Source organism: Aythya fuligula, chromosome 4, assembly GCF_009819795.1.
Source record: "Aythya fuligula isolate bAytFul2 chromosome 4, bAytFul2.pri, whole genome shotgun sequence".
Lineage (NCBI taxonomy): Eukaryota > Metazoa > Chordata > Aves > Anseriformes > Anatidae > Aythya > Aythya fuligula.
Window position 1 is genome coordinate 7438586 of NC_045562.1, and position 27743 is coordinate 7466328.

The window sequence follows — 27743 nt, forward strand, 5'->3', positions numbered from 1 at the left end:
ACCTCATCCCCACCAGGGTCCCTTTTTATATTTTGGTAATTCCAGGATTACGCAGCACATCCTGGTATATTCTGAGACTGCGTGCACTGTTGCCAGGGGGTCGTCTCTGTCCCTCTGGTGGTCGTGAAGATGAAGGCCGTAGTCTTCCTCGGCGTTGTGGTTCAACTTCTGGTTTTATTTGGTCATGTTGGCCCAGCATGAGACAGGAGGGCAGGATGTTGATAAGTTTAGCAGCTTATCAGGAGATGGTTCCATGAGCTTTGCAGCAGGGTCTTTGAACAAAAGAGGCAACTGAGATGCAGAAGGAGAGAAGGGGAGGGGGCTCTCTTTTTTGTTACATTAAGCAAAGGAATTTTCATAGTGTCTAGCCAAGCATTATACAGCTCCTTCCTTCAGCAGGGAGCTTTCGCAACTCCCGCTCCTCAAACGGGACTCCTTGTTTTTATACTACAAAAGACAACGAACAAACATTTATGGTGTATGACACCTAACCCTACATATACTGCATTCAATACACGGACACCTCAGCATTAGCTTCGTAGCTATGTGCCCTGCTCTTTGGAGCGTGCTGAACGGGGCTGTGCTTGCTGCAAGGCCAGAGCAAAGCAGAACCTTGGGTGTTTTGCTGATGTCCTCAGGCTGTAAGGGACACGGGGGGCTGAGAGCACACGGCCACGTGAGAGGCCTGTGTTGGGGATCATCTCCGGCTGGTAGGAGACGGACTCTTTCATCTGCTTTGTAGCACTTTCCTGGACAGAAAATGGAGAAGATCGGCTTTCTCCTCACATCTCTGTTGCCAGAGGGCCGTGTGACCGGGAACATGGCTTCCCTCGTACCTAAGTGCCTAATAGGAACCTCACAGAAGGCTGTAGCGAGGTGGGGGTTGGTCTGTTCTCCCACGTGCCTGGTGACAGGACGAGGGGGAACGGGCTACAGTTGAGCCAGGGGAGTTTTAGGTTGGATGTTAGGAAGAACTTCTTCACTGAAAGGGTTGTGAGGCACTGGAACAGGCTGCCCAGGGAAGTGGTGGAGTCACCATCCCTGGAAGTCTTCAAAAGACGTTTAGATGTAGAGCTTAGGGATATGGTTTAGTGGGGACTGTTAGCGTTAGGTCAGAGGTTGGACTGGGTGATCCTGAGGTGTTTCCAACCTAGAAAATTCCATGGTTCTGTGAGATTCTGAGGGAAAGGAACGAGACCTCGACCAACTCCCGCAACCTTCTGTAAAACCTGGATTTTATTTTTATTTTCATTTTTATTTTCATATTTATTTTTATTTTCAAACTCAAAACCAACTCCTGCTGACAGAGAGCACCGCCAGCTCCGAGCAGCGTGACACAAACCCGCAGCGCCAACCCCCCCCACCCCCTCAGGCGATGGCGGGCGCCTGTCCCTTTAAGCGGGGGGCGTGGCCTGAGCCGCAGCGCCGCAGAGCGCCGCAGACCGCGGCCGGCCCCGCCCCGCGCCGCCATTGGCTGTCGCTAGGGGATCGCCCCGCCCCCGAGCGCTGCGATTGGCCGGCGGCCGGGCCGGGGTTCCCGGATGCGGGCGGCCGGGCGGTTATAAAGGGCCGGGGGAAGGCGGGAGCGGGCGCAGTTTGAATCGCGGCGGGTCGGGGCCGGTCGGTGCTGCGGGCCGGGCTCCTCGTCCTCTTTCTCCTTCTCTTCCTCCGACAGCACCCGCGCTGCTGCTCCGCCATGGTGAGGGGACGGGGAGGTGATGGTGGGGATGGGGCGGGGAGCTGGGTGTACGTGCGGCGGCGCCGCCGGCCCATGGCGGCGGCTGAGGGGCTGAGGGGAGGCGGCCGTTGGCGGGCGGCGCGGGCCGTTACCTGCCGGTAGGCGGCAAACGAGGGGGGGGGGTGTGGAGGGGGAGGGGGAGCCGCATGCGCAGTGGCGACACCGGGGAGAGGGAGGGGCGGCCGCGCATGCGCTGTGGGGCCGGCCGCGGCCGCTGGATGTGGTGAGCAGTGCGCAGGCGCAACGCGGAGGGGAGGGGGTGGAGGAGGGGGGCGCATGCGCGGTGCAGCGCCGCGGCCGCCCTCAGGAGTCTGGTGTCGTCGTCAGGCTGGAGGCAAAGCCGGGAAGGACTCCGGGAAGACCAAGACCAAAGCCGTGTCCCGCTCGCAGCGCGCAGGGCTGCAGGTGAGCCGGGGCGGGGTGGGCAGGGCGTGGAGAAGCGGGGTGGGCCTCGTGTCTGCCCGCTTGTGGTGTTTTAACGGTCTGTAGGGTGCACGGGGTGGTGTCAGGAGCCCGCACCCGCTGGTCTTGTAGGGCTGGTGTGTGGCAGCACGGCCTTGCTGCTGGCACAGAGCGGGGCATCTAGCTAAGAACACTAAGCAAAGCATTGAAACTGTGTTATGTCCAATGATGCGTGTCTTATGTTACAACTCAAATCCCTTCAGTCATACATCTCTTACTAGGGCTCTGCTGTCCAGCATCTGTTTCAGAGCACTGTATTTCTTATATTTCTTCTGTTATCCCTGCGGTCACAGCCTGCTCATGTTTCTGTTACTTTTCCAGTTCCCTGTAGGCCGCATCCACAGGCACCTGAAGTCTAGGACTACCAGCCATGGGCGTGTGGGAGCCACAGCTGCTGTGTATAGCGCTGCCATCCTGGAGTACTTGACAGCTGAGGTAAAACACCTGCCAGGGGTGCACGCACGCTGCTCAGGTCCAAAATGGCACAGTGACCACAGCCTCCCGTCTCTGGCAAATTTGGACAGGGGTGTGAGCTCTTCACTCGCTTTGTGCCAATTTTAGCTGTGTGCTTCCTCAGGGAGTTGCCAAGTATGCATGGAATTTCTGGCTTTGCATTTTCTGTGGATCAAATAGCTGTGATTTACAGCCGGGGTGGGAGTGTGAAGGACTTGATAAAACGTGTAGCTGCGGCACCTTGTGTCTGCTGTAAAATATTTTGTTCCTGGGGAGAACTAAAGCCACACCTTGAAAGGAGGAGCCCTTAAAGATGCATCCTGTGCTGTCACTGACATGTTCAGGCCATGCAGTTGGTCTCACTTGATTTGTGTTGATTTGATTCTTGTCTCAAGGTTCTTGAGCTGGCAGGAAATGCATCCAAAGACCTGAAGGTGAAGCGTATCACTCCCCGCCACCTGCAGCTCGCGATTAGAGGAGACGAGGAGTTGGACTCCCTCATTAAGGCAACGATTGCTGGTGGTGGTACGTAACCTGCCTGTGGCACGGCCTCTGCCCGCTGTGGAGGTGGCTGTTCGTGAAGTGCGAAAATGAGCAAAACAGTTGAAAAGAAATAATAACGTTACCTTAACTGTTGTTCTCCCGTAGGTGTAATACCACATATCCACAAATCTCTGATTGGGAAGAAAGGACAACAGAAAACTGTCTAAAGGCTGCGAGGATCCCTTGTTATCTCAGGACTCTAAGTACTTCTTGTCCAGTGTTGGTGGTTCCAGTGGACTGTATCTGTGAAACACAATTTTGCCTTTTTGTAACTTTAAGAAGCTGAAGCTCGCCTGAGCTTTCTAACAAACCAAATTTCTGCATTGAAGTCTTAACCGTATTTAAGTGTTACCATGGCTTCAGAGAAGCTATTGTATTTGCGGTGGGTTTTTTTGAGTGAGCTGGCTGTTTTTAGATTGGTTCGGCGAGGTAAATGGAATTCGGCGGAGTAAATGTTTTGGTTTTGTACAGACTTTTCATCCACTAGAGTGGAAAAATGTTCAATAAATGTTATATGAGTACCGGCCGTGTCCTGTCCAGTAAGTGAAAAAGGGTTGGTTTGTACAAAGCATGTGTGGGAGACAGCATCCTTGGGGAGTGAGTGTGCTTAGGAAATGGAAATATTACTGGGAAAAAGGGTGAATCTAAAAGGGTGAAGCTGAAGGGTTGGATGTCAGTAATTAGGGGGCGTCAGCCAGTTTTTAGGGGAAATCCTACTCTTTTTTGCCACTTTTTGTAAAAAGCCACGAAGCCATCCCTAAAACCACACCTCCTGCAGCAGCACCTGCAGAATCCTAACACATAACCCCGGAGGAAACCCAAAACCGAGGCAGCCCTAAAAAAAAAACAAACAAAAAAACCCCGGTGCTGAGCGCTGAGCACCGCGGCCCCATCCCCACCCCGCTGGGGGCGGCCCCGACCCCGGCTCCGCCCGCCCCTTCCCCCGCGGCGGGCGCATGCGCGGCGCTGCCCGGAAGCAGGCGCCGGGCCGGGCCGCGGGGTGAGGCGGCAGCACCGGGAGGAGGGGACGGGACGGGACTGGGGGGGGGCCCCGCCGCCGCCGCCGCTGCCCCGCGCCCTGCAGCCGAGGAGGAGCCGATGGAGGGGAACCGCGACGAGGCGGAGAAGTGCATCGGCATCGCCAGGGAGGCGCTGGAGGCCGGAGACCGCGACCGCGCCCTCCGCTTCCTCGGCAAGGCCCAGAAGCTCTACCCCACCGACACGGCCCGAGGTGAGCGGGCGGCCCTCGGGGGGGGGGTCACCCCGCTCCATGCTCCAAAAACGGCGAACGCCAGGCCTGGGCGCCAAGTAAAGGCGTTCAGCAAACGTTTTCCACCCCCTCCAACCTCCCAGCTCTCATACACAACCCCAGGTGCCATCAGGGCTCTTATTTTTTTTCACAGCGCACAGGGTTGGTTTCTTTTCCCCGCAGGAGTGGATGGCCGTGGCTGGTAAATCAGCAGGAAGGAGGTAACTCCGCTGCCTGGTTCACATCAGGCGTGTGGCACTGTTTGTGTTCTTGCCGCTTCCTCGGAAATGCAAGCAAACAGAAGCCAGCTGCGTTCCCCTCAATTTCTGTAGTGTGGGACGACGGCATGCTTGGAAACGTGTGCAGCTTTTTGGGATCTGTGTGGGCCAGGAAGGCTGAGGGTTTCAGTTCACCCTTAGCCTCCAAAATCAGTTAGAGCAGCTCTCAGGAAAACCAAAAGACATCTCCATGTGATTTGTTTTGAGCTCTTGTGCTTTGTTTTTTATTTTAAGTAGGACCGCTGCTGCGTAACCACCATTGCCGAGTATTCAGAGCAAGGAGCAGACGGCTAATTAGGCTATTGTCTGTAGGATGCTTCTGTTATTCACTGTGGAAATTAGCAAAGTGTGTCACGAACGAGGTGCGGGTCTGGTGAGAAGAGGATGGCCCTGCGGTTGTGGTGGTGGCCTGGGAGCTGGGAGCTGTGCGCCGACACCGAGTGCCTCCCAGCATTTCTCTGTTTCCATCCATCAGTGGCAGCTGATTGTTTGTGCTTCGTTTTCCAGGTATTATCCACCTTGAAACAAGGGCCTGATCTGTGGAACTGGCAGGCAGTTAAAGCTCCATCTGAAGCTAGTGGGAATTGCAGATGTCCTAATGCCACTGAAACAATCAGGCCCTCGGCCTGGTTCGAACTAGGCACTTCGAAATTAGGGGACTCTGTAAACCTGTAATATCCCCGTGCTTCAGTTCGCTAGCCGTGGAGGTTGGTGATTCCTTTTGAGCCATCCCATTTCCTCCCAAAATAACAGCAGCTCCTTGAGTTTATTTAAGCTTGTCAGGCACTGCAACTGACCTGTTAATCTGCGCAGAAAGCTGCAAAGACACCGAATATCCTCTTCTCAGGACAGGGACTGGGAATTGTGTAGTAAATCAGGGCTGGAATTTTACAGGGAGAAAGAATAAATGAAACGGCTGCTTCGTTATCTCGTTGTCCTTTTAGGTAAATTACGTTAGGGGTCCGCCTGGAAAAAAAAAAACAGTAATTCATTAGATAATTAAAAATCGTGTCACAGCGTATACACAGGATAAGAAAATAGTTGAGGTTTCTGACTTAATTCTAACACAAATTGTTATTTTACAGACGTAAAACCCCATAAAGGGTTGGTTTTCTGTGGTGGAAGGATGATATGACAGCCCTGGGTGCCCTTGTGCTCGCTTGTTCTCTCTTTGGGATGTGCATTAGGAGGTACATTAGGAGGTTCCTTCTTTCCAGTCTCTGAAGTCACAAATTCACCATAGGGCATACCTGTAGTGTAAGTTTGGTGTCCCGTCAGCAATAAAAGCAGCGAGAATGGTGGTGCTGAGTTGGTTTTGGGTTTGTTTTTTACTGGCAGGACCTTCCTCCTCCTCCTCCTCCTCGTGTCGCAGCTGCTTACAAAGGGAGCAGAGCAGGTTTTAACTGTTACCTCCGAAATGATGTGGCTTATTTTTGGCAGCATTTACGTTGAAAGTTCGGTCACCAGTGAAGTTTGGTTTTGCTAAAAAAAAAAAAAAGCCTGAAAGCCTGAAATGCGCTGCCTGCAGCGGTGCTGTTTGAAGGCTTTACTGGTGCGAAGCGGGAGCTCGGCGTGGCACTTGGCTGATGACTTCAGGGGAACTGCTCGCGTTGACGTCGCTCTTTGCTAGAAAACTGTTGAACAATTCGGCTGCTCCATCAGCCTATTCAGTTTGGTTGTGATTTTGATTTGTCTTGCAACCGAGTGGGAACTAATGGCTTGTCTGGAAAGGATTTGGAAGAGTGGATGTGAAGATAACAGAGGACGGTCTCCTTTTCAAACATGTGCGCTGTTCTGCTTGGAGCTGGAGGCACCAGAGGACGTTACGGGCAGCTTTATTCTTCAGGGCTTCTCAAGATTGCCTGCACTGCTTCTGATGCTGCCTTTAAAAGCAAGCGTTTCATTTCAGGAGTATGTGAGCTTCGTTTTTTGGGGTTGATGCTCTCGTATGAGTTCAGCTGGTCTTCCCAGTAGTGAAGTGGGAGTCGTGTTCGACCCGCAGTGGAATCAGATGCAGTGTGAGGATCTTTCATTCAGGAATGAGAAACGGTGCACGCAGGAGAGCCTTCGTGTGCTTGGAGGTGAGACTCATCATCCTAACCTGCTAAGAAAATAACTCGTTGACTCCTTGCATATCCTATTTTAAAACATCTGTGTGCGCTCTGGGATTTCCCTTTAATACTGTCAGTAGCGCCGTTCTAACACCTGCTTTTACCACCACCACTTCACGGATGAGTCAAAATCTGTTGTGGCTGTATGAGCTGGGTACTTTCACCTGGAGGAAGCAGCAGCTCCAGACCCTTTGTAGGACGCTCCTATTCAGCGCCGAGCAGTCGCGTGTCTGTGTGTGCTGCGTCCTGCTCGCTTGCAAAGTTAAATGCTTACGGATTTGACCGAACAATGCTTGCTTTCTGCGAGTGCCCCAGATTGCCTCCTCGGCACTGCAGCTCCGTTAGGCAGGCGGGAGCGTTGGCAGGGGTTTTAGGAAATGGTGTTGGAAGCGTAGCGCAGGCAAGGCAGCTCCCGGACAGACTTACTGCCTCGGTTTGCTCCGAGGAGTTGCTGGAGGTTAGAAATGCGAATTGCTGCCTGTAGCTGTGTTTCTGCCACTTTTGGTGCTGCACAAGTGTAGGGATGGGGATGTTCTAGAGGAATACAGGTACAAAGGCAGGCTTTGCAAAGCTGCTCATTAAGCATCGTTTACGGAGAGTAAGTCGGGGTGGCGTGATCGATAGCATCCCACGTTACACCATTATTAAATACTGAAGGTCACAAAATAGAAAAAGAATAATTCTGTTTTCTCTTTTCACTTATCTGGAGCAAATCTGGTCTGCAAACGCTTCATTTTGAGGGCGCTCGTGTTCACATCTCTCTTCTCGATTAGTTATTACTTCGTTGACCTGAAGACTTCAACTGCTGTACCAGATGGTACTGGCAGCAGCTTGCAGCTACTCGGCCGCGTGCTTCAGTTGCAACCCTTCACGCAGCTACAGCTTTCCCGTTCTCAAGAACCTCACTTCGTTTGTAGTGAAAACACCCCCCGAGTGTACAAACCAGCACATAAACGTGAGCCTCGTCTTTGTTTCCGCAGTGAAAAGCCTGACCTGACCACCGAGGAATCGTGCTGAGGCAGGCACGAACGCGAGAGCAGCGCTGAAACCATCTGACTGTCTCGGTCAGGCGGCGTGGGGCTGCCTGCCCGCAGGTAGTGGGCAAAGCCTGAAGTAAAAGCAAACTGGGGAGCTCCAGGAAGCACCTCTCAGAAGAGTGCTTCTCTTCCTTTTAAACAAAGCTCTGCTTCCTTTTCCTTCCTGTGCTGCTCTGAGGTGCAGGCTGGAAATGTGGAGGAGCCCGGTTCGCTGCTGCTGTGGGAGAGACCGTGCTGGTCAGAGGAGAGATTTTAAATTAGATTTAGGAGAAAGTCCTTCAGGCTGCTTCTCATTAGCTTCTAGAAGAAAATGCTTTTTCACAGTAAAGTGACAACGTGCCTTCACGGTGAGTGGGATCTTCTTTAATGACACTAAATCCTGCTTGTTTATGAAATGCTACAGAGTTTGCTCAGTGTAGTTTGCCGTCTTGCTCTGAAAGGCTGTCTCCTCAGTAAAGAGAGGCTGTTTAATAAGAGCTGGGTGCAGCTGACTGGTCCCGATTTACGCGGGGCAAACAATCGTTGAGATTTCAGCTCGTGCTGTCTGAAGGGGGTACAGAACATCAGCTTGTGGCCACCGATGGCTCAGGCTACAAAACTTCAGCTGACGTGCTGCAGAACCCCCTAGCAGGGTGTGTTGCAGTTTTGCAGCCTGACACAAATGTGGCTTCATCTTTCTGGTTCTCACCCCTCTTGCCACGACGAGACGTTACCGGTGCTGTTTCGAGGTGTAGGGCTTCTCGTGCACCTCCCCAGGTGAGCGTGGGCTCGGTTGTGACACTCGCCGAGTCATTTATCAGGAAGCCTCTTGTTCGTGACCTTGTTTTTTAAAGAAACAACGGAAATGAATGGTCAGTTTTGCTGTCAAGTCCGTAACTCTTGGTTCAAAAGCCTGTTAACCAGATGAATATCATATAAAAAGTATTGTTGTGTCATAATTATCAATAAACCTGTTGCCAGGACAAGTTTGCCTGCTTAGGCAAACCAGGAGCTGGGTTTGGGCTCTGGGTGGAGCAACTGTCAGGTTCTTTAGGGTGTTAGCTTTGTTCCTCTTTTCTTTTTGCAGTTGCTTATTCAGGTACTTTGACGTTTTCACCCCAAATAATGCGTTCAGTGCCTCTGAAACACCTGGAGACAGAGTACCTGGACATATTTTCTCCGGTATTAAATTACCTTGACGGTGATTGAGAGAATTCCAGCCATGAATTTCAAAACGCTTTTCCACAGTTGCGCCATGCAAAGGAGTTGCAGAAGGGCTTCAGATACTGGTACAAAGTGATGATTGAAAAGAAAGGGGAATACAGCAGCTAGTCTCTTACGATGCAGTGCTCCCATTGAAGGCACTTGAGAGCCCTGACTTAATTACTAATGCCCGTAATGATGCTACGATATCCTGTTGTTTTTGCAGTTTTGTTGGAAGCTATTACGAAGAATGGAAGTGCTGCTGGGGGAGGCGCCTACTGCCGAAAGCCAGCCGGTGGCAGTGATCAGAGTAAGCCCAGCAGCACGAAGGAGAGCAATGCCTCTGCTGGGAGCGAGAGTGGGAAAGGCTACACCAAAGACCAAATGGAAGGAGTATTCAGGTACGGCCTTGCTTAAATACACTGCTGGTTTTCATTCTGTGTGTTGCGTGCTTACGTTTTCAGAGGTAGCATCAAGAGAAGCAACAGAAAATTCGAAATACAACTTGCAGGACAGTGTTTCTATTAATTATTTTTATACTCAGCTATCTAAGTTTGCATTGCATACTTACTCTTTAAAAGTCTAAAGCTGTTCCGGCTGGCCTGAGCCCAGCGTTAGAAACTATTTTGTTCTGGAAGTACAGATATATGAGAAACATGGAAGCACATAGCCTAAACACCGTTTGTAAACTGTCTGGAACTTTATGTAGCATGATACCATTAAGACGGGACAACAGCAGAAAAGGAGGATGTGAGAAAAGAAACAAAGACCAATAGAAATGTCCTTTTGAGGCAAGTAACTCGTAGGTTATGTGATCATTACATGCTCGTTGTCAGTAGCAGTGAGAAAAATACTGTTTGAGATGTACTCTTTTTTTTTTTTTTCCTTTGCTAAAGAAATATTGATGTGGCCACTCTAAAACTGCACACCTCCAAACCCACCCTTTATTTTCAGATAAACGGAGCCCGGATATTTTCAAGGGAGTTCAAAGAAGGGAAATGAAAAGGCCCTCATCTCCTAGTTTGTGTAGGGTGACCTGTTGTGCAGAACACAAATCTGTGTGTTAATTTTTTGCTGTGAAACGTACGTCGCTGTTAATATTGTCTTGGGATCTTTTCCTGACGTTCAGCAATCTGTTCAGCTGCGCTGCCAGTGAGGAAAAACTCACCTTTCTGTGCTGATGCAGCAGCGCTGTATTCAGGCAGGTAGAAAACAGCATCTCTTGTGGTTACCCTTTTCTTGTGGCTATTTACTAAAACTTTTCATTTACCATCATCTCCCTGGCTGATTGATGCAGTTGACCTTCATGGGGCATCTAAAGTAAACTCTGAATTAACACATAGAGTTTCAACCACCTTGAGATAGTGGCTGCGGTACGTGTGTGTGCAGGTGAGGCCGTGGGCACGTCTGTGAGCCAAAATATCCAGAAAGTAAATCCTCCATAAAACGAGGCGTAGATCAGATGAAGACCTGTAACACGTTTCCAGAAAGCTGCTACAAGTAAGGCTGTGTTTCTGCCAGCGTTCACTCACCCGTCACGCACCATTCTGAGCTGCAGTCTGCTTTGACATCAGGCTGCCTGCAAGTTCTTTCTTGTTTGCTTATTTGTTTTATGAGAAAGTAACATTCTCCGCTTCTTCTTGCCTAAAATGATGCTACAGAGCCAGCTTTTCTCCACGGTGTGCTTTTATGGGATTGCTTCCGTGAAGGGCCTTACTAGATACCAGACAAAATTATTCCAGGGTGGGGAGATCAGAACCAGAGGTATTCACCCAAGTCACACACTGAGGATAATATTGATGCAATGCTGCTTTTCAGTGACTATTTCAACAATTTATTTTGTGAATATAAAATTTGGGGTTTTAAATCCCTCTGTGGGGGTTGCAAATAAGCATTTGTACTAGCTTGCAGAGTAGCCCAAGTTTGTTTATATTTTACATACAACGTAGAAAATCAGCTGTTAAAACAGTATCTTGACCTTAGTCCGAGTGATGCATCCTTTAGCATAGCAGATCCTAAACCTTTGGAGAACGACTGCCTTTTAGTTTAGATGTGCAGTAATCAGCAGAGCAAATCTCTGGCCTTGCTGGAACATTTGAAGAGTTTGTCACGTTGTCTGTTAGTGACATCAACGCGCCACTTAAAAAAATTTGTGGTGAAGAAGGAGAAAAGAATGTTTTCCTTGCCCAGGAGAACAGTATTAAATCCAAACAGTGGGCTAAAACCTAATGGAAAAATAGAACACATTCAGTGATGATAGCTGAGGGGAAGCTCGTATTTAAACCACAGTGAGAATGAGCTTTTTAGTTGGAAACATGACAGGCTGCATATGTTATTGCTTCAGTCGGGCCCCAGACTTTTCCAGTTAAATGAAACGTGCCCCTCTGGGAAGGGTATTCTTTAGAGAGTCAAGCTTGTCACCACCATATGCTGCTGCCTTACCACAGCTGAACAGTTTTCAGAGCGTTGAATTGGTTATAGAAATGCTGTGTGAAAAAAAAAAAAAAAAAAAAAGGTGGGTTTAATTTTGTTTCATGCTTGATTTCTATTTTTTCCTGTGAAAAAAATACATTTTTAAATAGCAAGGTAAGAAATCTTCAATTCTCTGTTAATTCTGAGTCTTACCATGAATTTGAGTCCATCAAACTAAATTGTTCTGTATGCTTGTGATTTGAAAGATGGTCATTATCCTCAGGTATTCTTCTCTCTAGGAATTTTTGGTTCTGTGTTAGTAACTCAGTGTAGACTTGAGAGGAGGTGTTCCAGATGTAACTACACGTGCCACGTACAACCGTTTCTTATAGGCACTAGTGAGCAGTAGGACAGGGATGGCTCTGAGCTCTCCAGCTTGAATCACTGAGTGGTATGCCTGGAGTTGCCCAGAAATCTTAAATTTGCTTTAGGTTTAAGAAGCTTAGTGAAGAAACTTGGATCAGTAGAACTAATTAAACTGCATTGCTTTTCTGGGTTACTCTAAAGGAGTACAAACAAACACCTCAGTGCTGTTTTTATTTTTTCCACATACACAGGGGACGCTGCTCACTAGCAAGCTATCATAACACTTTTCTAGAGCATTGCATGAGCTTGCAAACAAGTTACTCGACAGGGAGAAGCCTAAGGTGCAATACATTTCCACTGATTGCATAAGTGCTGGGTGATGCTCGGATCTCTGTAAGAAACGAGAGGTGAAACATCTGTGTAAGAAAGAAAATGGAAACTTATTTTTCTTTTACTTAACTGGAAAAGTGTTAATTCTTACAGATTACAGTCGTCAAAGAGCTGTTAATTACTTTCAAGCAAATTCTGTTCGTAGTATCTGCCTTCTTATACCACGTGTACAGATACTTTGGAAAGGTTTTGTGAACTAGCAGGAAATTAAAAATAAAAGAATCAGTTGCCTGCTGTGCATTAATCTTTCCCATTTCTTTTTATGCTGTCAAATGTGTGTTATATTTTACTGCATAATTTGAAGAAAAATGTTTCTGAGCTGTCAATAGGTTGTACACTTTATAAAGATTCCCTTTAAATGATCTTAAAACTCATGGGATGTCCAATGCCTCTTTAGTAAAGAAGCTAAAGCATACATTCCAGATTACCTTTTTGAGAACTGCAAAAATAACTGCTGTGAGTAGTAATATATAATATGTTAGACTTGGTTTGCTGTCTTGTGCAAGCTTTGTTGGAGTATTGCTTCTCCTGCACTGCTAGCACCTGCCCCTTGGAAGAGAGCACAGGAAAGGTTTATTTTTTTATTTTTATCTTTTGGATCTTTGAGCTAGAACCAACACAGACTGCTCGAGGCATGAGCTCTGTAAGGAACCTTGTAAGGCAGGATTAAATTTCATCCAGTAGTGGTCAACTGTTAATCAGCAACTTGACGTGAATTCATCGAGCAAACCAAAAATTCTCTCTGTGCATTTCACGTAAGGAATGCAAGCTATGTGCAGGCCTTCTGCACACTCAGCAAAAAGATACAGCGTTACTTTTTTTAACGTGGGGTCACGAAGATAATTAAAATAGAATAATAAGAGCAGTCAACAAGTCTTTAAAAAGAAAGAAATCAGGGCATGCCTTTAATTAGGCTTCTAGGACTGCTGTGAATCATTGAAACACGCAGTTGAATGGTTGGGAAAGTCAAGGTAGAAATCATAGTTACAAGGTCTGTCAGGGAGAAGTGGCACAGAAGATGTAGTGGCAGAAAGCTTTAATCTACATTTTTTACCATTAAGCAACGCTTTACAGTTAAGAAAAGAACTTAAAATCTGGAGGAAAGTACGCTAATGTGAGCATAGATTTGAGTATTTCATTTGATACAGGAGAAACAAACTGAGTGAGTGCATCTGAGACCAAGTACCAAGAGATGCACCCTAACGTGGTGTCGCATCTGTAAGAAAAACAGTGACCTGAAACGTCTGGGACATAGCAGGGGTACGCTGGTAACAGCTTGAGCTCTGCAACAACAGCGTGGAGATGCCCCTCTTTCCAACCCAGAACACCTGTTGCAGACCACTTTTTTTCATCCAAACCATGACTGGCACATTCCCAATTCAGCTGCAAGATGCCGTTTGCTTCATGCTCTCTGTCATCATTGGAAACCTGAGCCTAGGTAGAAAACTGGTTTGTGCTTCAGTACATTTTTCTGCTAAACGCTGGGATCAGCGTAGCTTCCTTTCGCATAATTCTTTATCTCTGGCATTCACATTGCTGCACGCTGTGCTGCTCGGTTTAGATTACCATCGGGAGAAATAACTGTGGCTCCCTGCAGGAGCTTTTGGAGATTGTCGTCCAAGTATTTGTCTTTTGGGCCATCCCTGTGTGTGCACACAGAGGTTTTGGAAGGCCCTTTGACATAATGTAGTGGTAATCAAAATCCATAGCTATTGATCACTGCAGGTATTTGATGCAGAAGTGCAAGCAGGTTTGGTTAACCTGATACAAGCTGTTGACCTAATCCGAATTGTAGATTCGAGCAGTGGAACAAGGAGCAAAGCAATAGGATCACATTGTTTTGTAAGCACAGGAGAAGCAGTGGTGGTAGCCCCAGAACTTCTGCAGGTGAAAGCAAACATCACTGCTTTTCTCTGCTCAAACAATTCAGCAAGGGCAGAAATCAGCTAAAGAGCAGAAGGAACTTCGGAGTGATTCTGAAATAGAAGCAATCCAGCCAGGAATGAAAAATACAAGAATCTCAGCTCACAAAAATAAATTGGTGCTGAAAGCAACAACTTTGAAATAACCCAGAAATAAACAAACAAACAAAAACCAGTTCAATACAAACAGCTGACATCAGTGATCAGCATTTTCTAAAGCATCCACTGGTTTTCCTCTAACTCTGCCCAGCCTCTGCTGGCCTGTGTTGCGTGACTGGGAACAGGAGACAAGTGGACGAGTGCTCCCTCCGTCCCTCATGAGACAAATTTCCACAGGACAGCTCAAAGTTCAGGCAAGGGATGGTGGCAGAGTGGGGATTGGGGTGCATCAGCCTACGATATCAGTTGCTTGGAGACAAGGTGAGGAGTAGGCCGAGAAGGCCGGCTTCTACTAAGGAGCAGGGATCAGAAGCGGGCCATGGCTCCAACAGCTCCCAGCAGCTGGAGAGAATTTCTGCTAGGGATGGGGGCAGGCTGAGGGAAGAGGACTTAAAACACCACAAACACTGATGAATTTGTTTAATTGGAAAGCACCTTCTGATCATCTTTGCTTGTGCTGCCTTCCCCAGTGCGAAGCTGCTGTGGAAGGAGTTTGGGTGCAGAACTACCCGGACTTTGCTGAGGGGGCAAAAACCGAGCCATTACCCTGTAAGGATTGCTTTTTGCCTTGAAGTGACAAAAGACAAGACAAAATTAAAGACAATTTTAAGACAAAATTAGGCAAGACTCTCTAATGTCAGGGTGTAGTGAGGGTTTCATAGCACGAAGTCACTGCTGAGGATTCCAGATACAGGTGCAGTTTTTGGCCTCTGTGTATTTACACGATCATTTGATGTACTTTAGCTTTAAAGTTTGATCTGCCTAATCCAAAGTCCTGCTGAACTCTGCAAAATTGCCTTGTGTGGGCCACGTGCTTCACTACGAAGTGGCACGCAGCAGCGCTCCTGGGGCTGTCCGCAGAGTGCTTGCAGCGTGTGGTTGCTGCTGGGGTTTGTAAGAGCCAGCACTGAGCTGCTTGAGATCTGAAGATGAAGAGCTGAAGATGTGTTCACTGAGGCAGTGAACAGGAGTCACGTTATCTCGGGGTTCGTCCTGTGCAGCAGGACATACCTGGTCTGGAGGCTCAGTGACAGGTCTGTGGCAGGCAGCATTCCTGTGAGTAGGCCGGGCCCATCCTGACATTAACCCACAAGGAAGAATAAAAGTCAGGGGTGGCCATCACAATCTCACAAAGGCTTCTTTGTTCAAGGCTGGTTGTTTAGCCTAGGCTAGCCAGTCAAGGTATGAGGGCAATTTGGAATAAGGTGTGCTTGAAATGCTAAGTCATAGCTTCATACAAAATTGGGAATGTCGCAATGGAAATATCTGTGCATTTGCATATTTTGTTTGACAAAGCAGACATTAACAAAGATATGCAAAGAGAAAACAGAAATGTGTTATACCTTGGCAGAACTTTTATTTCTTGACACGTAACAGCTCATTGGTGTGCCAGGCTCAGGATAGCAGTTTCATGCACCTCTTCAGAGGGCAAGCTCTGTATGAGCCACGCAGCAGGTTCCTGCCCGCACATCCTCATCAAGACGTAGCTCTGCTTTGGTGCACTGGCTCTAAGCAGTTTGTGGGCTCAGAAACTGGTGAGTCATGTACTGACCTGCTCATCTTCTGATCAGTAACAGCCATTCCTACTGTCCTGTCAGGGTTGGCCACCACGGGACTTCCACTGGCCGCGCATGGGAGGAAAGTCTGGGGCAAGTTTTGGAGGATTAGAACAGGCTGACGTTCCTTGGGCTGGTTGTTGTTGTTTTTCCTCTGCTTTTCTCTTCATCCTACAGTGTTATGAAGTTAATTTTTATTTTTTTTCATGTTTGTTACTACCAGGAGAAATGAACATATGCTTTTGGGGAAAAGTTGAGGCGAAGAACTTGGACCAGATGCTGAGATAGCAATTTCTTGAAATAAATCTTAACCTGATACTACTAGACCTTCAAATAAAGCTGTTTGTTCTTGATACAGTTCATAAGTAATCCAGATCTTGAGGCTAAAGATGAAGGGATCTGTGTATGCTACCAGAATTTTTGCCAGATGTACAAATTAACAAACACAAGTTTCCGGTACTCAGAGTGTAATTTAATGTATTTTCTTTCCATTACTTCTTGTTGACGGATTTACTCTATTCTTTTTAATTAGCTTTATCAGCTTCCTAACTGCAGCTTATTAAACACTACTTCAATATAATGAGCTATATTTGTGTCACAGGATGTTCGTGCTGGCGGCTGCCTGCATGCATTCGATGCAGTGCTCTTGTGAGCACTGCACCGAGACAGCCGTGAAAGCTCGTGTTGTTCCATTACAACACAAAAAGGATCCCTCAAATGAAACCTGAGTTGATCAATGTGAGAGCTACGGAGGACCACACACGATGGTGTGGGTGTACTCCTAGTGCTAGCATTCCCTTAATTACAGGGTCCCCATTCTTCATTCACCAAACTGCCAAAGGCTTGCTTACTCCCTTTTTTTTCCACTTGGCTACTCTGTGTATAGTCTTTGTAACACTAAACCCATATTTACCTAGAAATGTGTGCGATTAAAGGAATGTGGACACAGTTATAGCCATGTGAAGAGACTCACATTAAGCTTTTAAAGTATTTCTGGATGTAATTTCTATTTCTTGCTCAGACCAGCTCTTTTCTTTTGGTATTCTCCAAATGTTAGCGTGCCTCGTTTCTGCCATGCAGGTCTGTTGTTCAGCCTTATTTTTCTCTGTTTCTCATCTCTTATGATGAACTCTTAACTTTTTATTAAAAAAAAAAAATAAAACAAAAAACTTAGCAGGATTGATTTTAAGGTGTATTTATCGGTTTGATGAGTTCTTCCTACCTACATAGAATTAACGTTCTCTCAGTTCCTTGTGACTGCAGTTTCTCTCTTCTGGGTGTTGTAAAGTATACAAATCATCAAATCATTTCCAGGTTTTGCTGTTCATCTCTGCGTGAGACTGCTTGTAGTATAGACTGCTATATATAATATAGACTGCTTATACTGAATATTTCCAGGTTTTCAGTGTCTTCACTGAACATTTGTGATGAGTCGAATCTGTAATTGCAGGAACCGTTTATGTTTTTTTAACTTATATTAACACTTACAGAAAGTTTCTTAAGATCCAGGTGCATTCCCAGCAACAGAGGTGTTCTCACATACCTTATTTCCCTCAGAAGTGAATGTTTGAATGAATTGTGAGTTGACTTTTGTTTGGAGAAAGGAAGGTATTGTTTGTTTTGGTTTATATCCTGCATAACGAAATGCATTTGCTGTTGACAGTCAAAACTGGTCTTTCTACCTCCTAGCTCTGCAAAGTAAATTTGAAATCCTCATTTTATGCATTATTAACAGCAATAGTCGCATAATTGGAGATGAGGAAATTCTGTAAAAACTGCAAACAGAAACCTTTTCTTACAACGGTGGTAGTTTTACAATACAAGTAGAGCAAAATAAATGTATGCAGTAAGTAATTTTGAGTACAGTAGTTTATTGTGCTCGGTTTTGAGCTTATTGTGAACAATGGCTTTCTTATTTGTTTGTAGGGTGGAATTTTTTGTTTATTTTGTATTAAAAGTGAGAGTTGTAATGTATTCCGTCAGTACAACATGTTAGCTCATTTGCAGCTGTGTTCTAACATACTACTATTAAATCCTTTTGGTTACAATATTTTATTTCCTTTTCTTTTGCAGTATAAAGAAATGCAAAAATTATTATGAAGTCCTTGGGGTGTCAAAGGATGCAGGTGAAGAAGACCTAAAGAAGGCTTACCGAAAACTTGCTTTGAAATTCCATCCGGACAAAAACCATGCACCGGGAGCAACAGAGGCTTTTAAAAGTAAAGTTTTTACTTAAACTTTCTTTTATGATTGAACTCTGTCCGTTTAAAAGCAATTCATCTGCATTGTTTGATTGTCATTCTATAAAATTGTCAGTGTGGTATTTTGTAGCTAATATTAAACTGACCTTTTTTAGCCAAAGAAACGTTTGACCTTTATTATTTTGGCATATACCTAAAAGTTGAGATGAATAATGTGGACTTCTGGAGAGGGTTCATTTTCAGAGGATTGACTGTAATTTTCAGGTACAGAGAGGGAATGCTAATGCTTGCTTTGTGAACTCCAGTTGTGCTTCTTTGCTGTCATCCCTTTTGACTGAATGTAAGTCTATCAGCTGAAGCTGGTTCAGTGTAATATCGGTACATACGATATGATTATTCAGATTTTTGAGGCAGGGGGGGTTATAGCATTTGCCATTACTTTGGCTTCTGGAAAACCTGTGTCAAGAATGGTGATATGAATGAAGAGTAGTAGTTACATGGAGTAAATATTAACAGTCCTCATAAATATGCTACTTTTTAGGATGGGAGTAGTACACTTAAAAGGACAAGTGACACTGGTTGGTGCATTGCTTTTACTGGATATGCAGCTTGTAGTGGATGGTATTATAATATATTATAAGTAAATTGATTTCTAGTTTAAGCATTGATGTAGCCCTCTAAAAGATCCTGAGTACACAAAATTGCCATGAGCATATTCATTTTTGTATTGCTGAAATTAATAGAATTTTACTAGGTAAGCATTTGAATCCATGACATTTGCTTTTATTTCAAGCTCAAATAGCAAAGTAACAATAGCAAAAGGCAGTTTTTACTGAATCATGTGTTTTGCTGAGTTACCTTTTTGTTAGAATTCCTCCCATGTGTGTACTTTTGTTACTTTTTCCATACAAAAAAGCATTTATTGAGAAACGCCCATTCATAGTTGCCTTTGCCTGTTTCTTTGATCAAGATTTACAATCTGATCTGACCTAAGGCTGCCAGGCTTTGCCCACTGCAAGGAGAACTGTTTTGAAGAAAACTACTGCTTCATCTCAAACATAGATGAAAAGAAACACGAATCTGTCTGAAATGATCATGCAGAAACAAACGATCTGTGGTATTTGTATTTTTTCCTGCATGAGGTTTATATTCAGACATTTTAAAAAAATTATCATTTACAATGCTTACATTGGGGAAAAAAAATGCCAACAAGATTTCTCAAGATTTTAAGAGGTAATTATAATAGCTTGTTAATAATTACAGAGAAAAGCAGATGTACCATAGCAGGAAAGCTTATCAGTGATTGTTGTTTTAATAAAGCTATGTGATGGCTTTATTCTAAAAAAGGTGTTCTTATGAAATTGTCTCCAGCCCTATAAATTAGATAATTCCTCCATGTTAATAGCATTTTAAATAATCTTTGAAATATTGGAAATCAGCATCTTATTATTTAATCTTTGATTTAAAATGAGCCCTTTTGTCAAGTTGGATTTCTTGGATTTAATTTCACTTTCTGGTTCTTAACTAGATGAGTGCTTGAACAGAAAATCTTGCTGACTAAAAAATATAAATAATTTTGAAATAATTATTTTTAAATATTTAAATAATTTAGATTTTTAATCTTTAAAGAAAGCTACAATTTTTCTTGCATTGAAATGATTGTCATCTCTTTGTATGGCTCAGTAAATGTATCATTTAGTTCGCCTTTAAAGGTGCCTGATGAATTTGTGACATACAGTTGAGACAAGGAGTTTCATAACAAAATGTTAAGAAAATGTACTTTATTTTAAGGAAAAGTTACATTAGAAAACAGAATTGAGTTTGGTGTCAGGTAAGATCTTTAAACTACCTGGTACTACCCTTTGTTGTATTAAGCAATCTTCCTTGAGGTTTTATTTTAGGTTAGAAGTTTGTGATTTCTTCAAATATAATCACTTTTAATCTCTTGGAATCTCTTTCATTTTTATGTCCTTTATTTAAAGATAACTCTATTTGGATCAAATGTGTTTTGAATTAGCATCAACTAATCAAAAGCAAATAATAAACAAATAGTCAAGAAAGCTTGCTGACCATACTGTGACAGTATGGTGTCCTCATTTTATATGCTCACCTGATTAATGTCACCTTAAATTTTAAATTGTTGAAAAAAAAATCTAAGTTTTTACTACTAGTTTTATCATTGGCTGAGTAACAGAGTAATCTTGTGGCAGCATTTGCTGTCCTTAGTGTGTATCACATACTCCCAGGCTTAATTTCTTTGAGTTTTCTTCTCCACTTAAAGTCATTCTTAATTATTATTGGTTCTAAGGGCATCTTAGGTTTAGTGAAGACTGTGCATTAAATGTCAGCAGAAGTTTTCCTTAAACCTGCAAGAGCTGTGTGTGCACAGCAGCTGGGGTCAAAGCTCATAAAGCCAGTAGGCCTTGTGGTCTTTTCACACTGCCTCTTTCCATGCACAGCTAGCTGAGTTTTTCCCTTTCTGCTTTCGAAATTGAAGTTGTTCGTTCATGGCAATGTAGCGTGAAGTGGGACAGGCAGCCAGGCCAGACTCTAAATGTTAAGGTTGTGTCAACAGCCTGAGGAGCACACAGGTTCCTGTCAGGCACGCACGTACACCTCTAACGTTACGTCGTGCAAAACTTTGTGTTATTAACGTCCTCCATAAGGAATCTTCAGAATCGTGAGGAAAAATTTCATCTACAAGAGCAGGGACATAAAGTTTACACACTGAAAAACGTTTCCGCTTACCACATGAAACCAAAGAAACCTGCTGAATCTATGACGATTTCAAGTTAAGCTGCTGGAGCTGACTGAACTTTGCGACTGCCCAGCTTCAGAGCTTTTCTTGCAGTGCTTGATTCTGTTTTCTCAGTTGCAGTGAGAAAGAAAATTTCCACAGATGTAGGTGTTCCACTAAAAAAAAAAGGAAGAAAACTGCCCCACCTTCTGCCAAGTTCAACAGGTTAAAAGGCCTGGGAATAGTGTTGTTGGGAAACCTGGTAAAAACCGTGCTACAAACAGTAGAGATGTTTCTGGACCCTGTTGTACTATAGGTGATTTGTAACACAGCAAAGGACATCGGTCTCTGCCTGTTCTTGACTTCGAAATTGCAATTTTCATGCTGGAATAGCTCCTATCTTTCATTTATGAAAGTTGTCTTTTATTCCTTGCTTCAGAAATCGGAAATGCCTACGCCGTGCTGAGTAATCCAGAAAAACGAAAGCAGTATGACCTTACAGGCAGCGAAGAGCAAACGTGCAATCACCCTAGCAATGGTAGATTCAACTTCCACAGAGGCTGTGAGGCAGATATTACTCCAGAAGATCTATTCAACATGTTTTTTGGAGGGGCATTTCCAACAGGTATTTGTATTTGTTGGCATAATCACGGGAGTGGTAAACTCTGAGCAGTAGTACTCAGAGTGGGATTAAAGTTTGGCATTGGAAAACGACAAAATTACTCCAAACACCCTCCATCCCCAACTCTAATCCATGTCACATTTTAAATTTCCTCCAAGTGTTGCTAAATCCCTAAAATGCGAGTTTGATTATTTGGGGTTTCTGTGGTGATCCTACAGTATGTGAAATAGTAAATCAGTTGGTTTAAAGCTTAAAATATTTATTTTAAACGGCTTTGGAATTGTGAGTTACCTTAAAGCTGGGTTATTTTATGCATCATCATGTGGTAACGTTAAATTCTCTACGTTGTTGCTCCTGTTTTGACCTCTAAATAGTTTCTTCTAGATTTTAAATGTGGATATTTCTTTTCCTAGGTAGTGTACACTCATTTTCTAATGGTCGTGCTGGCTACAGTCATCCCAATCAGCACCGTCAGAGTGGACACGAGAGGGAGGAAGAGAGGGGTGATGTATGTTTAAGCACCATTGACGTTAAACTGCGGATTGTGATTTTTTTTTTGTAGTCATTTTCAGTGATGTGATTGTACAGCGGCTCTGTACTGTAGAGGAAGATTTATACTTGCCCGTTACATATTTTAAAACTTTGGCAGGTGGTGGTCTTACTGACGTGGTAGACGGACATGCAGATTTGAGAAGATAATAGCACGTTTTTGTAAATCCATTGTTGTATGCCACTGTCATGCCAGTGCCTGGTCACTAATTCTTGCTTGCATTTAAAAGTTGATTTGGGCTGAAGTAAGAATTGTACTTACGAATTATACATAGTCCTATGTAATTGCACATGACTGTATTGGTGAGATTAAAACATGGAGTCCTGTGTGACTGAATTCAGCTATTAATTTAATAGTGGCTTGTGGCTATGTGCTAACTTAGGAACACTTGCAGCTTCAGCATGCTACAGATACTGTGTATGCATTGGAAAGTTAAGATAACACTACAGTGTTTGCGAATTTGTAGTTATAGTTTCAAAGTAGCTTTTGAATCTTGAAGTAGAAAGTCATGCTTAGAATTAAATTATGTCAAATGTACCTGCTAAATTGATGCTGTTTTATGAGATACCTGAATCTGTTGTGGTTTTTTTTTTCCCCTTAGGGAGGTTTCTCTATGTTCATTCAGCTGATGCCCGTTATTGTGCTGATCCTTGTCTCCTTGTTGAGCCAGCTGATGGTATCTAACCCTCCGTATGCCTTATACCCAAGATCGTAAGTAATTTTCAATCACATTAGTTTAAAGCAGGGGGAAGGATGTTGTAATCACCGTTTCCCAGTTAGAAGCTTTTAAAGAGCCTTCCATTAGTTGGTCTGTGATTTCCCACAGCGAGGAAAGGGAGAGAAAGTGTAGATGAAGTGAAGCCAAACACAACTTTTAAGGTGTGTGCTAAGAATATGCTGTGCGAATGTAACAGAGAAAAGAGATTAACAATACTTGAGTTTAGGAGACCTTTTAATAAGACACAAAGGTGTTTATGTATCTCCAATGTATTTAATCAAATGCTGAAACCTGCTAAGGCTCATCATTATTTGTGATTATCATCATCTGTGCTTATAGCCAGCAAAGTGCCCGAAGGCAAACTCATCCTTATCAACTAGATAAGGGCAAGAGAAACTGCCTGTTCTAGATGATGATAGTCTACCTCTGTTTTCTTGCAAGGGATTTTGATAGTGAAACTTACGTGTTTTGTACAGAAGGATCCTTTTTTTTTTTTTTTCCTTAAGAGAAAGAACTTTTTAAAATACCAAGCATGCAACTACCTAACACACTTGTCCCACTCGTCACAACTATTTTAACAATCCTCAGTTCCATCTAGAGCTCTCAGCTCCACAGCAGAAAGGCTTTTTTTCTCCTTTATTATTTTTCCAGAGTTCTTTATTTCCGAAGTGTGTTGTTGTTCTTTTCTGCATCCAAGTTACTGTGATATGTATAAATACTTAGCTGCCAAAATGTTTGTGCACGCTCCTTGATTTTTAATCTGCAGAATGCCAGCAGGAAAACGGATTTGTCAAGGGTCACAGAAAGCAATTTAGAATGGAGATGCCCGTACTGGGCTGTCACAATAGTGACCCAGTTTGTTTTTTCTTCTGTTATGTTTAAATGTAATTTTCTATTATCAAAGCTTATATGTGACTAAAGAGGTATGAAACAAGTGTCTTACTAAAGCGTTTTTTTTAAAGATTAAGGATGAAAACAGCAAAAGTTTAATGTTCTCTATTTAATGTAATAATGAAGGTAGTATTTTCTTCTCTGGCAGATGGTACAGCCATTCATTTCACTGCTTGTCTTGAAATGGCAAATTCAGTGATGTGCTGTTCTTCCATAATAACAACATTTTTAGAAGTATGTTTGTGTTATAAAAAAGATCAAATAAACATCTAGTCTCTCACCCACCTCTTTTTTTTTTTTTTTTTTTGCAGAAGTACAGGTCAGACAATTAAAATGCAGACAGAAAATTTGGGTGTTGTTTATTACGTCAACAAGGACTTTAGAAATGAATACAAAGGAGTGTCATTACAGAAAGTGGAAAAGAGTGTGGAAGAGGATTATGTGTCCAATATTCGTAATAACTGTTGGAAGGAGAGGCAGCAAAGTAAGTTTGTTAATATCTTTAATTTCATAAACACATGCATTACTAAAAAAAAAAAAATCACAGGCAAGAATGAAGTGCTTATATTATTAATAAAACTGAATGAGAAAGCAAGGGTAAGGTTCCCCGCCGTTTCTCACTTCTTCAGACTGTCCTACACAGTGTCACTTAATTTTGCTGTGACCTAACCACCATCTGAACGTCCTCAGCAATTTTAATCTATCGTTTTGTTATCTGTGACCATTTCTTAGAAAATGACTACATTGAATTGGTAGTGAGAAAGGAGTTGCTCTAAGTTCAGGACGAAAGCTGAAAATTCTAATCTCTTCCACATTATTTTATCATGGCATCATCTTTTGTATTGTGTATCATCTTCAGGTGCTTTAATATAAATAAAACAAAAGCCCAGATGGATGTTTCCAGCGAGAGAAAAGATAATCTGCCTGGGACTACAGTACCAATGGCACTGCTTTTCCAGGCAACCAAGGACACCCAACATGACGTGTTAGAACACCATAAGCTAGAAATCAGTGCTTAGCCTTTTGCCAGTGCTGAGTGATTTTTTTTTTTCCTCCCTGGACTTGGTTCCTTGGCTACATCAGACTTTGAAAACAATCTTTTTAGTTCACTGGCTATGTTTCCAGCCTCGTTGAATATAACACAAGGAGCTATTTCCTTGAAGGAGATGCAGCACAGAACTTAGTGTTAAAGCGTAAGAGTACTGAGTAGCATCTGACATTTCCAAATTATCACCCTGCTATTCTATTACCTGTGACCAAATGGTTTGAACTTTCAGCAGGTAAACTTGGGTAGTATCCTACCAGAGAAAAAAGTCATTCGTGAACTGTCAGTTGCTTACTGAAAGCAAATTTCACTCATTATCTGAGTGTAACTGTCTGTTCCTGCAGAACTTCACCCTCTGCAGACCAGCTGCCCAGCCTTTCTGCTGAGATGGCCCCGTAGCTCCTCCCAGCTGTAAAAGCCAGACAGACCTCACAGTTAGTCAGATGCCTGCACAGGACTGAAAGCATTCATTACAGTTGACCTCTGTGTATACAAATACAAATCACTGCCCATGCACAGCAGGCCCGCTGCTTCCCAGAGGCGTTACCCTCCGTATTCATTGCGTATGCCCAAGTAAATCTCTAGAGGTTTACAAATTGCCCAAAGGAAAGCAGAACTGTTGGCAGAAAACTGTGCCAATCAGTCACATGTATGCAAGAGAAACACCTGTCCTTCTGGGGGAGAACTACCAGATGGCTGCCCTGACTACTCGATTTGATCAGAATAATGTTTTCCAGGTTTTTCAAGTACAGGAAATCATCAGAGTATGTTTGGCTATAAAACAAATAAATATCAAAATCTCTTGTATGTTTTCCAACTGTACTGTCCTTTGATTATCTTGAAATGATTGAATATGCCCCCTCTTCAAGAAATTTACATCCCATTTGCCTTCTACAAGTGGCTGCTAGATGAATGATTGGTAGTCATATCTTATGAAATGCTTTGCAATAGCGAGAGATGGTTGTTAACAAAAATGAAACACGAGAGAGAAGCCAGCACAATAAAAAGGGTAGATATTCTTTGTACATTTTTTTTCAGCAAAATGTGGATTGGGTAGAACAGTCATGTTGTTTGCTATCTGCAAGTTATCAGATTGTGTAAACTACCCTAACTGACATTCAAGAAAGCAGACCCTAATGGATTTTCTCTACTTATAGAAACAGCTGACTTATATTTTTAGAGATTTAAAACACCTGTTGTGATTTTGATATTTTTTTTGACAGTTAAAATCTTCTTTCCAACATTGATTGACATTTAAGAATGAATTAAAATGCCATTGTACACCAGTATAATACGGAGAGCTCTTTTAATAATTCCTCTGAACACCAGCAGGCTGAAGCAGCATCAGCTGAAGTAATGAGCTTAACCTTCAGAATGGATTTTTGGCACAGAGAAGATGCTAGAGCTTTCAATAACGTGCAAAATGAGTGTTGCATATATCCGTTTTGTTTAACGAGACCTGATGCAAGTAGTAGCTTTTGCTTTTGTTTTGTAATCAGGTACTGCTGTATGAAATGTGGGGGTGCTGGAAGGCTGTCACCACTTTCTCTGCTGAAAAAGATGAAATGTTTGGGAAGACCCAGTGAAGGGAAGCCTGTAGCGGTGCCGTTTAGGTGGTGTCTGTGTGTAGTTAGAATAGACAGAAAGAGAAAAGGGTGAGGATTAAACCTGAGGTGTTTCAGACAGCTCAGAAGAGGAATGCATCACGTGCAAAGCGTTCAGTTTCTAACCTGAAAAATCTTCTTTCTTCTTTTCTTGAAGAAACAGACTTGCTTTATGCAGCAAAAGTTTATCGAGATGACCGTCTCCGAAAGAAAGCAGATTCCATGTCCATGGACAACTGCAAAGAACTAGAACGGTTGACCAGCCTCTATCGAGGAGGATGAGCAGGAATTGTACACATACATCTTTATGTATGCCGTTATTTCTCTTGTAAATTAAGAAGAGATTTAGTTTCACCATGAATGCTGGAAAAGAGGGGTGGATGTAAAACTCTACTGTGTAGCTGTTTCCAGAAACCTTATACTGAAATATCATTTAATGGCTTCTTTACCTACTGTGAAATATAGATAACTTTAATTGTCTAGATTTTACTTCAAAGCTTCTGTGAATTCTTTCAGCAGAGAGAATAGCTCAGAAAGGATGCTATACTTGTAGAGACTTAGTCATAGTGGTTCTCCTCTACCATATTTGCCATGTAAATATCTGTGGAAAGAACACTTTGTGTATATACGAGTTAAATGACTTTCTATTTAAAATCTCAGAAATTTAGTTCCATACAACATTTTGTCTCACTGATGGAATAAATAGTATGATTACATCACTCCTATTCAGATGTCAAGCGTGTGGAGTTGAAACAAGATTTTTTAATATTTTATCTCTAACTCTATGTAAAATCTTTAAGGTTTGTCAGCTTAGAAGAACTTGGTATTTTTAAATATAATAGCATATATTCCTAATTATCTGTTGGGGTGTATTGATCTGGTGTAGAGTAGCAGTTCGCTGTTGTAGTTTTTTAGTGTTTCTAAGCAATGCAGAGAAAACTAAGAAAAACACTAATCTCTTTTCAAAGTAAGTATTTGCAAATTCTGTACAGACCATTGAAAGCATTGCTTTTAGTACTTGCAACAGTTTACAGCAGCTCTCCCGTTTGGTATTCCGGCAGCAGTGAATCCGTATGTCTGGCTAACACGCATCTATAGCTTCCTTAATTTTCACTGGAAAGGTAGAAAACACGCAATAGTAAATCTCAAAAGCTTTTTTTTTAAAAAAAGGCAACCTTTTTTTTTTTTTTTTTTTTTTTTTGCTGGGAGACTTCCATTTTCTTACTCTTTTTTTATTTCAAGCTAGGTCCTAACAGTGATTCCTCAATGGGCACCACAAGTGGAGCATGGAAATACTGCTCAGGACAAGCTTTGTGCCTTTCTACACTTTTGCCAACTGTTTAAATGCTTGCTGGCTTGCAGTATGCTCCTGTGGTCGGAGCCATGTCACTTGTCCCGGGCCACGAACTAGAGGAGGAGGTAGCGTATGCGTTTTTCTGGACCAGAATATTGCTGGATTGACTTCTTAGAGATGAACAAACACCGATTGGTTTCTACATCCAATGTAACTCTGTACT

At 43.5% G+C, this 27743-nt stretch overlaps 2 protein-coding genes across 2 annotated transcripts; both read left to right on the forward strand.

Annotated features, from left to right (window-relative positions):
- Nucleotides 1–1577: 1577 nt before the first annotated feature.
- On the forward strand, nt 1578–3717 carry LOC116488727 (histone H2A.Z). Its single transcript, XM_032186548.1, has 5 exons — nt 1578–1699; nt 2066–2143; nt 2522–2635; nt 3049–3178; nt 3302–3717. Exons 1-5 carry the CDS (start codon nt 1697–1699, stop codon nt 3361–3363), a joined length of 387 nt encoding a protein of 128 aa, XP_032042439.1. The 5' UTR covers nt 1578–1696; the 3' UTR covers nt 3364–3717.
- Nucleotides 3718–4196: 479 nt separating this feature from the next.
- DNAJB14 (DnaJ heat shock protein family (Hsp40) member B14) lies at nt 4197–27392 on the forward strand. The gene is made up of 8 exons (XM_032187165.1): nt 4197–4427; nt 9280–9454; nt 17932–18077; nt 21236–21421; nt 21832–21926; nt 22570–22679; nt 23889–24061; nt 26384–27392. Exons 1-8 carry the CDS (start codon nt 4295–4297, stop codon nt 26506–26508), a joined length of 1143 nt encoding a protein of 380 aa, XP_032043056.1. The 5' UTR covers nt 4197–4294; the 3' UTR covers nt 26509–27392.
- Nucleotides 27393–27743: the final 351 nt, after the last annotated feature.